Source organism: Crocodylus porosus, unplaced genomic scaffold (assembly GCF_001723895.1).
Source record: "Crocodylus porosus isolate Cpor-Errol unplaced genomic scaffold, CroPor_comp1, whole genome shotgun sequence".
Lineage (NCBI taxonomy): Eukaryota > Metazoa > Chordata > Crocodylia > Crocodylidae > Crocodylus > Crocodylus porosus.
Genome location: NW_017728931.1, coordinates 15,748,691 through 15,766,475, shown reverse-complemented (window position 1 = coordinate 15,766,475; position 17,785 = coordinate 15,748,691). Strand labels below are relative to the sequence as shown.

The window sequence follows — 17,785 nt, the reverse complement described above, 5'->3', positions numbered from 1 at the left end:
TTTGACCCCAGTATTCTTTCCTGCCATGGCAGGGGGTCAGACTAGATGATCTGCTCAGGTCCCTTCCGACCCTAGAAACTATGAAACTATGAAACCATGTATATTTAAAATAAATGATCTATTTATTCATAGAAAATGTGTTTGCACAATCAAAATCTTTACTCTTACCAGAAATTAATGTTGGGTCTAATCTACAAGAAAATAAATATTTTGCCCAAGTAAAAGTTGTGTTGTCACCTTGAAAAAACACACTACTCTTTGAAATAAAAAGTGTGAAGTTCAGTCAAGCTAATTGTATAATTTGTCTGAGGTCAACTAATGATGTTACAGAACATGACTCCACTTCTATCAAAACATATATACCTGCTTAACTTTATACACTGTTTGTTTGGAGTTTATTATGGTTAATGGAATTATTGAGACATGAAACATATGTTAATCCCTACAGGATCAAAATGATAATGGGACAGACCGAATTGTGCCAAAAAACATTTGATCGCTTTTCCAGGAAAATAATTCTATAGATGTGAAATTGTTTGGTTTTTTTGTATTCATATTTATTAATTTAATCATAACACAATACAGATTATTATATTGCAAATACATTATGATAAAGTTCATAACCACAATAAGGTGACCCATGTCTTTTAGCAGCCTTTATGCCTCATGGAATCAGAACTCGTGGTAGAGATGATATCTTTTTTTAGACCAACTAGATATTTAAAAATATATACTTATTCGCAAGCTTTTGGGCACTCTCACCCTTCCTCAGGCATAGGAGAATGCAAAGATTGTACAATTTCTTCTAGGTGGAAATGAAAAATCATATTTCTCAGGAGAGCTGAAGGTATAAGATTTGACTGGAATAGTTCATGGCATAAATAGCTATCTAAAAATTAATATTTCTCAGAAAAGCTGAAGGTGTTGTAAGATCTCCTGGTTAGAATAGTTCATGGCATAAATAGCCAAATGATGAGATTTAAAAAAAAAAAGAAGAGCATTGCCAATCTTACCATCAAAATAAATCCTGACGGGGTTGGTAGAATCAAGGGAGCAACTTCAACTCAGAAATAATTATGTGCTGGTGCACCAAGTTATATTCAGAACTGTACAGAGTCTGGAGTTCTCACCTAGCAGAGAATGGATTTGTCTAGAAGCCAGTGCTGGCACTGTTATTCTGGATTAATTGTTTTGTCTTCATTTAAGGTTTAAGAATTGAATTTCTATTAAAGGAATTTGCCCATATATATATGTTTTGTTGCTGTTTTTTGCTTTTTCTGGATACAAGAACAATAAAGTAAAACTTCAGAGTGGATTCCCCCCTTTCTCCTTAACTGAGTCACTTGTGAATTTTCTGTCTTGGCTGCTTAACCCTGCTACAGGGATAAAGGAATGTTGTTTCCTACTTATCATTACCTGCTTATTTATTTATCAGACAGATGGTACTTATTTTTAAAGAGGTGGATGCTCTTTTTCATTGATTGAAAAACAATATTAATAAAAGAAATTAGAACAATGAAGCTGTGCTGCTTTTATTTGTTAAACTGTCCAGAAGAGATTTTGTCCCTAATACAGTAATAATGACATATTTCCTGCTGTCCCCCCTCAAAAATGTTTGTGCAATTTGGGGGAAAAAAAATCAATGAATATACCCAGCTGAAAAATGGTATGTGGATTAACACCAACTCCGCAAACACAAAAGCAGGTGTAACTGCATTAATGTGAGTTCCGTGGGATAAATTTGCTTGTGAGGTTAGGTGAATCAAGAACTTGTCCATCCCTCCTGACATGATCAAACACCCCAACAAATGGGTCCCCTTCTCCATAAAAATCAAAACTAAACAAAGACAGACAAGGTTCTTTGGGTAAACTACATCGTTGGAAAAATTGTTCTTGGCAAGCTTTCAGGCACAAATACACCAGACTCCCCCTCTGCCTGAAGAAGGGTATTTGTGCCTGAGAGCTTGCCAAGAACAATTTTTCCAACTATGTAGTTGGTCTAATAAAAGATATCACATTTACCCAAAGAACCTTGTCTGCCTCTGTCCTTAGACCAACACCACAACCAACACCTCCAAAAAGCAAACAAAGAAACTTTCTGAACCACAGCCCCCTGCATGAGAGAAAAGCCAGCTATTTCTCAATACCATTCACTCTTGCTAATCTTGTTTTGCATGGAAGGAAGTTGCTCGGATACTCTCTGCACATGGGTGTCTGGATAAAACCCCTCTGAAAGCTCATTTAGATCTGATCCCCAGCTCTAACTGCAGGATCCCTGCTAGGTTAAATATTCCAGTCTAACTTTAGCTTCTCCCTCTCATTTCGATCAATGCTTTAAAGAGCCTCCTTCATTTTCTTTTTCCCTTCGCTGTCTCTATCTCTGCATGCATGCATTTGGCAGGCAACCCCTCGACTAACACACTTCCCCGCTCCCAGAGACTAGGCTCAGCTGACGTACAACAGCTGCCTCTTTAAGCCTGGTCTCCCTCTGCCTCCTCCCATCCCCTGCATGGGCGAGGCTTCCTTTGACCCTGGAACAGAAACAATCCTGGACCCGGAAGCTGCTTCTACACATGCTCACATGGGGAGCTGCTGCCGGCTGGATTGCTGGTTGTTTGGAGGCTGCTGGGAGCACTTGTTCCCTTGCTTCTGAGGCAGGAGGGAAAGGAGCCCCGTGGCTTGCAAGTGGTGGGGGAGAGGTTGCATTGGCAGTGCAAGGATCTCGCTATTCCCCCCCCAGGGCTGGGGTGTGTGCTTAGCAGTGTAGAGGTCTTGGGGGAATCCTTTTTCCTCCATCACAGCTGTAGCTATGGGAGCAGAGCAGAGTGCAGAAGCTGAGAGCCGGCCACATGATCTGAGTTCTTCAGGTCAGTCTCCTTTTCACTCCCTGGCTACAGGTATGGCCTGCTGGGAGGGGCAGTGGCAGTGGCGGCAGTAAAAGCTGATGGGGGAACTGGTTAATTACAGTGGGGACTTTTGTGCTTCTATCATTATGCAGTACATGACTAATGCAACGTTTATTAACCCCACATTTCATGGCTTACAGGAAGTATGTTTGCATGAGGGACCCAACAGCCAGCAGGGAGGAAGTGATATGGGTAGTATGCAGCCCTTGTAGTAAAAGGAAGCCACTTTTATGGCTGGGGCCTGAGATCTAGGTGTAATCTTTCCTTCCTTGGAGAGATGGACTTGCATAGGTTATTTCTTCTTCTTACAGAAATTTCTGCTGTAGGTGGGTGCTCGTAAAGGGGTGTTATTGTATAGAGCGGATTTGTTGGATGTTTGATCCTAAGCAGTGGTATGGTAGAATACAGCAGCAGCTGTCAGGACTAAGTGAAAGGAACAAGAGCAGGGATAATATTTGGAGACTTGCAGGTTCATATCATTAGCTATGCTGCATACTGATTCTGGGGTCATGGATGGAGCCAGCCAAGAGTCATGGAGATAAGTGACAATAGAGACTTCAGTAGTGCTTATTTTCGTCCCCTGTTTGACACCATGATGAAAGACAACAACAATTTAAAATTTGGACTTTTTTTTTTTTTTTTACAACTTTACTTTCAATTAACCTTAGAAACTGGGTTTGGCTGGAAAGATCTCAAAGAATGGTAAAAGCCCTAGTCATTATAGGGTAGTGTCAAATTAAGAATCATATGTTGTCAAGAGATTTCTTTACTAATAACCCATTTTAGTAGTCTGAAGCGGAAGGACTTAAAAATCGAGTGAATTTGTCCACATATATCTGCTGCGTGTCAGCTTCTAATTCATTTCTATGTCCATTAGACAGTGAAGATAAGTCAATTTTTATTCAGAGTGAAAAGTCACCTCAGTTCTTGGGCTGCAGTGTTTTCAGTTTCAAACTGTGCAAGGATTCCTTCACTTGATTTTTACTGTGGAAAAGAGTTGATTTTAATCTGTTCTTTTGTTACCATTTTGGACCAAATTTAAGTTTAAAAGGGACCCTTTATATGTACCAGAAGTACAGCAGTTCTGACAGTTAGCATGAGTTTTTGAAAGACTCCAGAAGTCTATTTTTGTTCTGTCAGGCAGCGAACATCATGTATTAGTGTGAGAGTGAGCATGAGACATCTTAAGCACTGACTCCAGTAAGTGGGACAAGGATGAAAGAGTAGTGAAGTCCACTATGGATTTTACTTAAGGAAATAGCTCTGTGCCACAGTGATGGTGACTATAGAAACTTGACATTAATATGTCACTTACATCTATCATTTCCTCTTGGCATCAAATGAAGCAGATCAGACATAAAAGAATTTGCTGGTTCACCTCCGTATACAGCTGTGTGTCTGATTTTACTTTTGTTCTTTTTCCCCACAGCATCCCCCTCTCCAGCTAAGCACCGGGCTAAGATGGATGATATTGTTGTGGTGACCCAGGGAACTCAGTCCTCACGAAATGTCAGCAATGATCCTGATGTCATAAAATTGCAGGAGATACCAACTTTCCAGCCCCTTTTGAAAGGTAATATACTTTTCAATTTTTCGATACTTTTTCCCTCTGGGACTGTCTCTGTCCTCCTATTAAACATGTAAAGTTCCTAGTAACCTGCACTTCCCTCCTCCTCATCCTTTAATCCATACATTGCTTTTGCTGTCCTCATAAGCTGGAATGAAGCATTGCCAATCCTGTACTTTTCCCATTTCTTTTTTTCTAGTAAACTAGAAAAACAAGAAGTGAAAAGTCAAAGAACGTCCTTATAGGTCCTGTATATATTGTGGTCTCCCTTTGTATCAGTTCCCTTTTATTTCTCCCAGACCAGTGGTTCTCAACCTTTTTTTTTTTTTTTTTGTACTAGGACCCCTTTGTAAAGATTGATGGCTTGGCCTGTCCTGATTCACAGCCCCCTGGCCCTTCTGGTTCCATCACTCCCAACCCACAGCCACTGGATCATGCTGGTGCCTCTGACTGCCAACCGGCAGCCCCCTCCCCTGCACCCTGCTGGAGGAGGGCCCTCAGCTGCCCCCATCCCACTGGGGCCACAGTGTGGTAGCTGTGGTGGCAATGGCTCAAGTGGTGGCAGTGGAGTAAGTCTGGCCTCGGCTTGGCTGGAAGCGGAGGCATGTGAAATTCTCCCCCTGCCCTGGGCTGGGGCTGCTGTGCTGTACCAGGCAGCCTGATCACTGTTCCTTCTGGCCCCTGAGCAGCATCTCCCAGCCACCCTGCCCCTGTGAGTATGGGCAGCAGCCCCAGTACTGCTGGCCCAACCATGCATCTTCCTGCTGCCCCTGAAAGACTTTTTCCCCTGCTGGAGGTGCAGCCTGCCCCCCCCCCCCATCTTGTCCCCTCTGCCCTGCTACAGTCTTGGCACACAGCCGATTTCCCCTAGTGCTGGCAGGCAGCGCACACACCCTCCTCCCCCCCCCTGCCAACACCCATCCTCTCTACACACCCCAGACCCACACATCCAGCTGCTGGGGTGCTCTCATGACACAGACACACGTGCTGCCTCCGGTGTCCCAAGCAGCTTCTTGCAAGGGGAAGTGGATGCTTTCCCACACTTCTGAGACTTGCACGATTCTTGCCACCCACTTTTGGGTAGCTACCCACAGGTTGAAGAATACTGTCCCAGATCATCATCTTTCAGTCTTCCTCTCCATCCTTTGTCTCAGCCACTCAGGTGTTTCTCTTGGATCTTGGTTGAAAATTATACTGTGGGTGCTACCTGTCTGCCTGCTGCTTATTTGGAGACATGGCAATTGTGTCATCTTTGTATGTAGGCAACCTTATAGAGATCACATATGCTGTTTGGGGCAGGTGCACTGTACCAAGCACTCTTCCTGCCTATATTGAAATGATAAGAAAGCCAGGGTCTTGAGCTGTAACTAGGACTGCAAGGGCTAGGATCATCTTCCTCTCTAGGAGAGTCATGGATCTCTGTGTTGGAGAAAAGCGTGCTCCTTTGAGGAGAGAATTCCTATCAGGAGGATGCAGAGCTGCATGATGTTTTGGAAGATATGTTCCAAAGGATTGGGGGTATGACTAGGAATCCTAGGTTACTGAGAGTTTTACAGTGTGCCCCCAGGGGGCTTCTGAACTGGGCCAACCCCACAGAGTCTGTATAGGTATGCTCTGATGAATAGAGCAGTAATTCTATGGAAGGATCCTTTTTCATCAGGAAGTGGTGAGGTGAGCATGGAGTCATTGGGGAGAGAAGTGGAGGCTCCTTCCCCAGGGTCAAAGGTAGGTAGTAAAAGGAAGAAGGGAGGATGCTTCATTTCCATTTGGTGTTCCTATGATGTTCCCACCCATCTTCCTGATGCAGTTTGGAGGAGGTATGGACAGGCAGTGGATGGGGGACTGCTGTATTCCAGACATACCTGGTCATGACTTGCTTCTGAATCTCTGTGCTGCTTCAGAATGGACTGTTTTGTCAATGCCAGAGACCCCATCTGCCATTAAGAGGCTGAAGCTGTCTATTCCCTCTTGCAGTGAAGGATTTTGAAGGATCTAAGGTGTTGTGGTGAAGACAGAAGCACTAGATCAGAGCTGTCTAGTTGGTGACTTGTAGGACCCTGTAGCTGTCTCTCCCACAGTTGTGCAGAGGGGGATCCTTAGGGCCTGCTCCTGCAGCATATTGCTGGCATGGTGTGTGGTGTAGGGGCTACTACATGCTGATGCTGTATGCAGTCCTCAGTTGCAGAGAAGTTGGACAGCCCTGCACTAAATTATCAGACAATCCCTCTTGGTAACTTAACAAGCATTGTAAACTTGGGAGGGAGTCTAGTTACCAACATGGCTTTACTATGTAGTCCAGACTGGCATCTGGTGGCTATTGTGCAGTATGACTGCATACTCTAGACCAGTGGTCTCCAAACTTTTTTTTGATCGTGCACTCCTATCAGTAAAATATTTTTGAGCACGCGCCCCCAATATATGTATTAACTGGGCACACGTACACTGCAATAGAAGTTCTAATATTTTCTTCCTGCACCTCGATGGATCGTCTTGCACACCCCCTGGGGTGCGTGCATGCCACTTTGGAGGCCACTGTTCTAGGCCAAACAGCACTGACTAAATTGGGGGTGACCAACCTGTGCTATAACCTATGCTACAAGTGTCACAGGCAGCCTTTGTGTGTGGCTCGCAGCAGATAGGACAAAGAAGGGAGAGGTAGCCAGCACCAGATAGTGGAGGAAACAGAAAGGAGAGAAGGAGATGAGGCAGGGGGCACTGAATTGAAAGTAGCAAGCAGAGCAGGAGATGGAAGCGAGGGCACATAGTAGTGAACAGAAAGAAGAGCAGCAGATCAGGCTGGGGAAGGGGAGTGGAATGGCACTTAGAGAAGGTAGGGCTAATTAGTGGTATGACTGCCAAAAATGTTGGCTCTTGGTGGGGTAAATAATTGTACCTTGTCTTTGCAGGCCCAAATGGTCAGTGACTTGTGCAGTTAAATTGTTTGCAATTCCTGCATTAGTTACTGAAAGCAGTGTTGTTTCTTTGATAGTCCTGGGCCAGGACCGAAGGATACCTGGGTTCTATTCCTAGTTCTGGCACTGGTCTGTAGGTTGACCTTGTGCAAGTTTTCTGGGATTAGCCTGTTTTTATTCAAATCCAAGAATAATAGTGCTATCCTAGATAAATAGGACCACACACAATCATGTGTTTCAGCCCTCTTCTCAAGGCAGGATCATTCCTGTGTAAACCACTACAGACAATTGTCTAACCTGCTTTTAAACTTGCAGTGGTGGAGATTCCAAAACCTCTCTAAGGACTCTTCCAATGCAAAACCCATGTAATGAGAGAGCTCTTCTTGATATACAACCTGAATTTCCTTTGTTGCAATTTAAAACCATTATTATTTCTCCTTCTCTGTGTCTGCCAGGGAATAGGCTATCACCACTCTCTATGTAATAACATTTTGTGTATTTGAAGACTTATCAAACAGTTTTCTGGCCTTGCCTCTTGAGTCAGGAACTTGTTTCTTGTTTATATGGCCTAGTGCAGCAGGTATCAGGGTTACTAGGTTAAGCCTGGACTGAAATACTAGGTCACCTTGAAGTAGAGATCTCCCTTTGAACTTATGAACTACTGCCAGATAAGCAAGTCCCTTTCACTGGTCTGTGGAGACTTCAAATGTGACCCCTGATTAGCTGATGTGATCAGTAGGTCTGGAACTTGTTGCAGCATCTGTATGCTTTCACAGATGGCCAGTACTGAAGCCTGTAACTAGTGCCCCAAGACTTTTTCCAGATCTTTAGTTAGTATCTTGGACTCAGTCTGTCTCTTGCCTGTGGGTGCCAATCCTCTGTTTGTTTTCTGGTTCCAGACCTTGGTCTTTACTGTTGAGGCTGGGCTGTACCCAGCCTGGTATGGTTCAGCCAGCCCTCTTCAGCAACCACCCTCTAGTGTATGTTTGGGTCATACACTACCAATGTTTCCCTTGTTTTGGACAAGGTGGGATGTGAGTAAGGTGTGCATCAGTCAACATTGTTGCTACTATACCTGGGGACATGCTGGACAGCAAGAAGCAGTTAGAGAGCAGCTCAAGAGGGAAGTGTTAGAACTAGAGGTGTCTGGCTGCTGACTCAGACAACCCATCACTCTGTGGAAAATCAGGAGAGGCAGAAAGGGCTCTGAGCCATGTGGTGCTAGAGCAGGGTGGGGCAGGAAGGGAGTGAAATGGCTGGGGGTGGTTGGGCCTGGGCTGTTCAGTCCTGCTGAGGCTCCTCCTGGGTCCTACTGCCCCTGACACTTCTAGGCTTTGACAGGCTGCTGGAGCAGTTAAATATTAATTTTCTAAACGTTTTAGGGTCCATCATGGGCCATATACAATGGCCTGGTGGGCCGGATCCAGCCTGCAGGTCATATTTTGCCCTCCCCTGTCCTAAACTATGCCAGACAGGGGTAGAAAGATCCCTCTACACTGGCCCAGGCCCATGGAGCTGCCCATGCTAATGCTTCCTGCCACTTACTCCAGGAGGTAAAGGCTGTCCTGTCACTCACTGTCCTTGCCTATATTGACCAGGTCCTGCATGAGAGCAGTCCCTGCCCACCAGTGACCAAGTCTGTATTCCACCCTGATTCCACATACCACTGAGGGCCTCAGCTGGGAGCTCCTTCATGAAGCTGTTACCACAGGTGTGCATCTGGTGTGTTTCACAGGCACCCAACACCTGTTCCTTTAGCCAACAGAGAGAGAACCTGGTGTGCACCTGCCTTGAGTGCCCTAGGTTGCAGTCCCTCCTCCAGAACTTCCTGCTGAGGTTCTTGCTGCACTTCTCCCTGCACCTTTTTTAATGCACTCCCCTTCATAGCCCCACTAGCCCCAGAATCTCTGGGTCAGCCTCCTCCTGTCTTGACCAAGATGGCCATTTACCAGACCAGGAAGGAGGCTCTCACTGGCAGGAACTTGGGTGAGTGTGGGGCTGTTTTCCTGTTACTCCTCCACTCATTTCTGGGTAGAGTTTCACTGGTCAGCATCCTCAGGCTCTCTCAACTCATTCAGGGGGCAGTGGGTGCTGGCCCCTATGTTTTGCTTGGTGTCCCCTTCTGGATGCCTTGTTATTAACCTATGACCTTATTTCCTTCCTGGTTTTTTTCTTCTTCTTTATTTGTCTCCCAGAATTAGTTGATGTGTTCCCTAGTGGCCTCCCTTATTAAGGAAGGCTTACAGTATTTCATGATGGGCCTAAACTCATGATCTTTCAGCACATCAGAGGCCTGATATGCTTCAGTGGCATCCTAGCTCATGAATGAGGCTCCTAGGTGTTGCTACAATGCAAATTAATGCCCTTTCACCTGTGTGCCAGCATCAGCAGTCTAATGGCAGCATACTTCATTACCATTTACAAGTCATGAGTTCAAGTCCAGTTCCCCCATACTTGTCTGATGAAACTGAAGAGAATACCTAGTCCTCCTGAAACTCCTACAGACCTCTCAGAAGGGATTATCATGTATCTGAGGAATTCATGTCCAGCCCTCTTCATAGTGAGTGCATATTGAAGACAACAAAAACATGACACATAAGTGAAAGCAGTAGTGTGTAGTTTCCCTATGGGGTGAAACTGAATGACTTATAAAGTTATGTTAGGGGTATAAAATTGGAGCTTAATGAGACTTGAGAGTATATTAGGCAAACAATGACAAACGTTCCAGGCGTGGGGATCTCTGCTAACTGTAGGCCGTAGGTTTCCTTGCAATAGATGTTCTTTTAGATGAAAAGAAGGGGAAAAGAGAAACATGTGCCATGAACCTGTAGATCAGTGTCAGCTCTATGGAATACTTTGTTTTTGAACAAATCCTCCAAGTCTTGCACCTCGTTTTGCACCAGTCGGCCAGCTGTAAGGCAGACAGAACAGTAGGTATTGCATGACTGAATTATGCCCATGACAAGCTGCAGCTTTGACTTATGCAGTTAATTTTTTGTAAGATTTAATAAAAGTGGGATGATGCACAAAACTCTGTTTTTCCATTTTCCTTTTCCCTGAGTTTTATATTTTGAGTCATGTTTGCAACTATTCTTCCTCATCTATATGCGCAAGATTTTTCCCACATTACAAACTAATGATGCCATTTAGCTCTTGTATAGTATTTTTTTCCTGAGTAGATCTCAAAGCATTTTACAAGGCAAATTAGCATCATTATACCTGTTTAAAAACAAGAAATTGGAGCTGCATAGCCACCTTGGATACTTGCAAAACAAAAGGCTCTGAAGTTTACTTGTGTTTTGTCACTAATAGGCTTGAAAGAAAGTTTCTTGTCATGTCATGACTCTGCCGTAGGCGTGTTGCTAGGATTGATTCTTGGTAATATTAGTGATTTCTCAGCAGCCTTTTGTTCTGAATAAATCACATTAAGGTCTTAAAATACATAGTTACAAATAGATTATACTAAAATATAAACACAAATCTGCACAAGTTTTATCAGTAAGGGGAATGTTCTGCAGTTGAACAAACACAACACAAGAAGCAGTCCTACATGGAAAATTCATACTGCTGTCTGCAGCCAGAAGCTGTAACTGAGCTAACACAGGCTGACAGATGCCTATAATCTTTTAAAGATATGCAAAGATTGTTGTGGGTGATACCTTCTATTGAACCAACTGTATGGTTGGGATAGCCTTAGACAAGCTTTTGAATGTGATAAAGAATGCTTTACATTTGAAAGCTTGTCTAAGTCATCTCAACCATGCAGTTGATCCAATAAAAGATATTACCCACACCAGTCCTTGCTTCTTGCATAATTCCTGGACCCTCGTGGCTACATCCTCATTCCAGTTCTGTTGTTATAAAAGCCTAAGCCTGTCTGTCTGTCCGTAACGCTTTATTTGCACTCTGATTGGCTGATGGAAACAGCCGATCATAGTGCTTCAAGCATGGGGGAGTGCCACTACGATTCTGAAGCCGCGCTGGGGACCAGACAGAGGGTGCCAGCCTCGGCTCCCCCACCCCGTTCCCTGCAAGAGGCAGAACAGTGGCAGCATGGGCGTTAGTTGGCGGCACTCCTCCTCCTTCCCCACCCCCCGCCCCAGTCATTCTTGACAGGCAGTTGGCTAGTACACCTATCATCTTAAGTGAATTTTGGGTTGGTGACAGATCCAGGATTAATAAACAGTAGACCTGAACTTTTGTTTATTCGCACATAGTACAAGTTCTGTATGGGGAGTGAAGGCTTTCCTTTACAGTTCTGACCCAGTCCTATCTCTGGGTCTTAGAGGTGAATTTGATTATACTGTGAATACCTACCCACTAGCTGTTGGGCAGATGCAGCTGAGCAGTTTTTAAAGGGCCATGACTCTCACTTTCTGCTGACAAAGCATTATATGAGCCACTTATTGGGGGTACATATTCCATTACTATTTCCAACCTGTAATTGCCCTGTTAACTTTACTGATACCAGTTATTTGTTTTAAAGGTTTGTAAACTTTTTGTTCTTTGTTCTTTTTTTCTTTTTAAAGCAAAATCATACTTTTTTTTTGTGATACTTTCCCACACGATGTGGAAAAAAAATGCTAAACTTCCAGCTTTTGAAAATATGTCCCTGTTAAGGGGACTAAATTGGATGTTTTCAACTTGACTGAACAGCTTGGTAATTCTAGATTAATCTTGTGATTTAGCACAAGGTGGCACTGTTTCCTTCTCCTTTATTGATTCTTTGCAGTTGAGTTGTGAACACCATTCTTGCAAATATCTGTGCACAGGAGCTACAATAATAGATGGTGCAATGCATCAGTAACTGTTCGGGGTGGCAGGAGCTGGGGGGGAAGCAAAAGATAGATAATGCTTGGTAAGAGTAAGCATTAATATTTTTTACAGAGAAATCCACTAGCTACTATCATTTAACACTTCAATCTATCATGTAGCTAGATGGAACTGATCAAATTCAGGACTATTGAAAATGGCCCAAACTCCATTAACTTTAGCATATGTGTTGCAGCTTGCACTTAGGGTTGACCTTCTGGCTTTTTTTTAAACCCTCTGTTTCCCTTCCCCCTTATCCCTCCTGGGCAAAAGGTTCTTTTTTACTGACAATGAGTGTTTAAAAATGTAAGTCCAAAAAGGCATTTCTTCAAAGATAAAGGCCCCTGAAAAGAGGAATTTGCAATGAGCAATGACTTCTTAGATTCTGATTGTGCTAGTGTGTTGCTTATATTATTGTCAGAATTGCCATAGACTTTACCTATTCTTTTGATAGGTAATAACGATATCTGATCCCATTACTGTTACTAAGCTGTTTATGTATCTCTTTTATGTAGACCTTAAAATACCTGCTTTTTTGGGCAGAATGATTAATTTCTTAGCTATAATATTCCTAATTTATTCATCTCTCCAGGAAAAAAATATCCCTAAATGCGTCTCAAAGTTGAAACTAAGGACTAGCTTTGCAGATGCAACTTCAGTATTCGTACCATGGTTATGCTTTCTTCCTTTCTGTTTTATTTTTGGGACTTGCCAAAGTAGTAGGCTATGCTCTGATTGTATTGTATGAAGAAACGTGTTTTCTCAAAATCTGAAAAATCGGGGGAAAAAAGGGGAGGGAAGGAACACCTAGGCAATGTGGTTGAGTGAACACGGGTTTTTCTAAAATAAAAACCAGAATCATTTGTGTAGGTCTGCTTGCTGCTGCTTAGTTGATCCATCAAGATGAATAACAGTGAATGCTTTTATGATGTCTTCATTTGAAAGTACTGTTCTGTGTTTCATTACATTTGGGTGGGAATGTGTAGGGTAGTATGATGGTTTTTCTAAATGCAGGAACTGTTCTTGTGTTCTAACGAAAACTCTTGTAACTACAACACCACCATCAATCCTTCATTCAGAAACAGTGATGGTAACTGGTACCCTGTTGATCTTGGTAGACTTTTTTTGTTAGTATTTTCCTTACCTTTCCATTTTATTTCCCTCTGTGAAAAGTGGACCCTAATGTTTCTCTAATGACAGTGGTCAATATGGTGCTTGCTTTCTGCCATTGGGTGGCTTTGAATTTCCTTGATCCTTGGTGTTTGAGTTGGTTGAGGGCACTCTAAAATCTGTGCAGAGCTATTTCAGCAGCCCTCAACCATACACCATGTTGTGTGATGTGAATCTTTATAAACCTGATAAAAAAAACTTTATATTCAACTTTATAAAAACAAGCAACTTAAAAGCGACTTAATACAAGTGATAGCTAAATACTATCCATCATCCATCTAATTGCTGCTGTGCGTTCTTTGCTTGTTTTGTTTTTGGTGGTCCTACTCTCTGTTTTATTTCATCCACTTGTTTTCTTCAGTCTTGGACTTGAATTGTATCCTAATCCAATATAGGGAAGTCTTGTTACAGGTTTGCATACTGCTGCGTACAGTGGGTTTCTGGCCTTCACTATTATTGCAGTACGTATAATTAATAAAATGATGGTATGAACACGGATGGCATTTCAGACGAGCCGAACATGTAGTCCCTGCTCCAAAGACTGTGCAATGTACATTTTTAAACTTGATGAGCAGTGGCAGACCCAAAAGTTGGCATGGGAAAGGTTTAGGTTTGAGTAAACCAGTTTGAAGATGGACGACACTTAAGGAATTAACTTTTTAGTGAATTATTGAGCAGAAATAAAATAAAACACATGTAAACTTGCCTCTGCTTTGCCTCAGCTGTTAGTAGACCTACGTTTAGTTCCCTGTTCTGCTTTAAAGATTTGAGCATCCATCTCATCTTCTAAGATGTTATTGTAACCTTCTGGCTGTAGGGAACATCTAATAAAGCTGTTCCACTTAGCAGGGAGTATGTAGATATTTATGGTTGGGGTGGAGTGAAAGGGAAGTGAGAGAGAGTAGGAACAGATGCAGAAGAGTAAACATGACTTGAGAGGTTTGGCTTTCATGCTGGAGAAGGAAGACTGAATATATAATCTGAAATGGGCACAGCTCATGGTCCAGGAGCTGGAATCCAACTGTCCTGTGTAGCAGATAAGCAGGGTTGGATTATAAGGGTTCTAGTGATGAGGAACAGTTCTGTTGTCTGCAGCGAGCTATTCTGTATGCGTTGCTTTGGTTGTGTCCCATGGATTAATGTTGTGAAGCTTCACTCATGTATTTTCATTTGTGTGTTATTTAAAAAGCATAATGCTTTAGATTTATTTTTAGTATGGTCTTTTAGAGATGAGGCAAATGTGCCTTTAGTGTTAAAGAAGGCAATTTCTGACACATCTGTCACCAAGGGGTTGAATTGATCTGTGTCTCATTGGCAGGCCTTAAGTACTAGGCTTTTCTAACATGACTTGGTCTTGGGTGGGGTGGGGGGCTCGTGCATGTAGGCAGAGAATGCTGTTACAGACAAACTTGGATAGCACAGCAATTTTTAAGTATGGTGACCACAATAAAATCTGGAACAAGTGCCAGCAAGCACACTTGTGTACCCCTTCCCTCCTCCCCTGACTCCCAGCCATGGGACTGGTAAGACCACATGGGGTGTGTGCGCACACATGGTACCCGCTGGCTTCTTTCTTCCCCCCTCCCCATTCTACTGTGCAAGCAATTCTGCTCACAGCCCAATGGAGCCCAGACCAGGGAGCAGCCGATTGCTTGAGCTTCCTGGAAAAATTTAAGGAAAAGTTCTGGATTGATGCAAACCCACCCACAGGAGCTGGGTACATGCAAGTGGGTTCATACCAACTCAGGACTTGCTTCAGTTTTCTCCAGCAGCTTAGACAGTCCTGGATTTCAGAAGCTGTGATGGCCTATCCTGGACATATGGTCACCCTAGTGATACGGGACACAAATAGCCACCTCAGTATGCATGGGAAAATGGCACAGATGCTAAAGAGGATAAATAGGTGACTTTTTTTATAGTAAATGTTGGTAGTCCTGGAGAAAAATGAGAAATGGAAGGTGTAAAATATTGCATTTACTCCAATAGAAAATGACCCTGATTATAAGATGACCCCCCAGTAATTAGATTCTATATATGGAAAATTTATAATTCATTATAATTTTCCAGGAACTGCATTTGTCTCCTTCCCACTGCTGTAGCAAGGAAAATTAAATCTGGGGGGGTCAGCTAGCCCACTTTCCCTCTTCCCCCCCCCCCAGCTTCTTTCTTCTGCAGCCCCTTCCCCCCCCTTACTGTCAGACCCTGTTGTCCTGAAGCACATGGAAATGAGAAGCAAATATGAAAATGCTGACCTTGGAATAAACTTAGCTGCATTAATTTGGATATGGTACCCATAGACTTAGTTCATCTGGAATTGATGCATTTTATTTTTTTTTTCTCTTAAACTGCTGTGAGCTCTAGCACAGGCACTCCATAAACACACTTTTAAACAGCATTTTTGTACTTTGTCCCGGGGAGCTAGAGCAGGACTTACCGGCACAGCAAGAAGAACATGCAGTGCCGCTGGAGAGACCCGCGCGGCATGCCAGCCACTTTTTATGCAAACGTGCCCAGAAGATGACGTCATTGGGAGCAGGCGGCTGGCGAGGACAAAAGCGGCCGCAGAAGAAAGAGAAGGGAGAACAGAGGAACCGGGACTGGATCCGGTGGCGGGAAGGGCGGAGAGCCCCAGGGAGGGGCAACGACCGGCTCCGCCGGGGAGGAGAGTGGCAGCGACAGCCGGCAGCAGGGCTTCAGACGAGCAGAGGCAGGCAGCATGGCAGGAGGCGGTTCACGAGGGAAGAGAAGCTGGAAGAACGGCCGACGGGGGACCTTTGGGATACAGACCTGGAGCCAGCGAGACCCACAGGTCGAGTGCTGGGGTGGCAGTGCAGGGACGCAACCCTGCAAAAGGGGGCGAAGACCTGGGAGAGCCCTGAGAGGGTGTAGTCGGGTGGAGGTCGCCGCCAACCGGCCGTGATCAAAAACTTAAAGGGGGCACTAGGGAGGTTGGGGCTAGATACAGCCCGGGAGGGCCCAAGGAGGTCTGGACAGGATCCTCAGCCAGTAGAAGGGCTGAGGAGCTGGTCTTTAAGTTGTTTATAGGTTTGTTTTCCAGTTAAAGGATTACCTTATCAGGGACAGCTGCAGAGGTATATTCGTGGGAATAGGGCAAGGGTGCTCTAGAGAGTCCAAACCCATGCTGCGACCCCGCGCAGGGTCAAACAGGGCGGAGGAAGGAGGGAACGGGGACAGGCTGGTCCGCGAATAACCCGATGAGGGCAGGCCCGGCGAAGGGGAACTACCATCCCACCAACAGGAGATCTGACCCATAGAAGGGAAGACACTAGAGGTGGTGTGAGGCCGGGATGCAGGGGTGGCGGAGCCCTGCGATGTGACCGCCGAGGGATCCTGGGCCACGGAGCACTCCACGAACCGACCTTAAAACTGAATGTAACATCAAGTTGTGGCGGGCGAGAACTAAGGCGGGGACTGGGCTGAAAGAGATCTGCTCCTATCCCACAGTAATCCTGTGAGAGAAGTGTCATCCCTCTACCGAAGGTGAACCACTTGCAGGTGAGGGCTCTAATCTGGCGGTCACATACTTATATAGAGTACAAACTATGCTTGATTGTCTCAGAGCACTAAGGTGTGCCTGCTCCTTTAAGGGCAGAATCTGCCTAGAGAGAGGACCTTAGGAGCCGGGCAGAAACTCCACGCATGCAGTTGCCATGGCAGCAGGCTAATGAGGGAATTGGCCTGCACCTGGTCAGCTGACCAGAAGGAGGCAGGGCCCTGGGCACATGTAAGTCCCAGGGCTGGGACTGGAGGCAGTCAGTTCTCTGGCAGCAGCCAGGGGGAAGGAGTTCATGCAGAGAAGCTCCATGGTGATGCTGGGCTGCCTGTCCAGCTGCTGGTAAGACTAACGGGCTCCAGGAGCTCCTAAAGTGCCTGGGGATAGGAGGCACATATTGCTGAGGAAGAAACTGGCCCCCTTAAAGGTGCAGAATAAGGCCTCCAGTGTCGTTGGTATTATTACTCGTATTATGTTATAGCCTAGGGGCTCATATTTATGTTGTTGTTTTTAAACTGGTGGACTGGGTTGAGGCTATTGGGGAGGAGGAGGAGGAGGCTTCCTCTACTCTGTAGATCCCTAGCACCAGTGAGGCACAGAGATGGGGGCTAAGTGTCCAGTGACAACAAGAGGCCCAACTAGACTGAGGCCTCATCACAAGAGATGATGTCTAAATGCCATCTGCAAGGCATGGGGCATGGTAAAGGGGCAGTTTTGGAGCCATGCATCTAGCCCATAAGGCTTGGGGAGGGGTACCATAAGGCACCTCCTGAGTGTGGGACCCATACTTTCATAGTTTGTAGGGTCAGAAGGGACCTGAGCAGATCATCGAGTCCGACCCCCCTGCCATGGCAGGAAAGAGTACTGGGGTCAAATGACCCCAGCAAGGTGTTCATCTAGCCTC

The 17,785-nt window shown here is 44.7% G+C and overlaps 1 protein-coding gene across 1 annotated transcript in view; it reads left to right on the top strand.

Annotated features, from left to right (window-relative positions):
• Window positions 1–2,572: 2,572 nt before the first annotated feature.
• Window positions 2,573–17,785, top strand: part of BORCS5 (BLOC-1 related complex subunit 5) — a 125,422-nt gene continuing 110,209 nt past the window's right edge. The window contains exons 1-2 of the mRNA XM_019544259.1: window positions 2,573–2,867; window positions 4,336–4,479. Of these exons, the coding sequence (XP_019399804.1) occupies window positions 2,810–2,867; window positions 4,336–4,479 (202 nt within the window). The 5' untranslated portion in view covers window positions 2,573–2,809. The remainder of the gene's footprint in view (window positions 2,868–4,335; window positions 4,480–17,785) is intronic.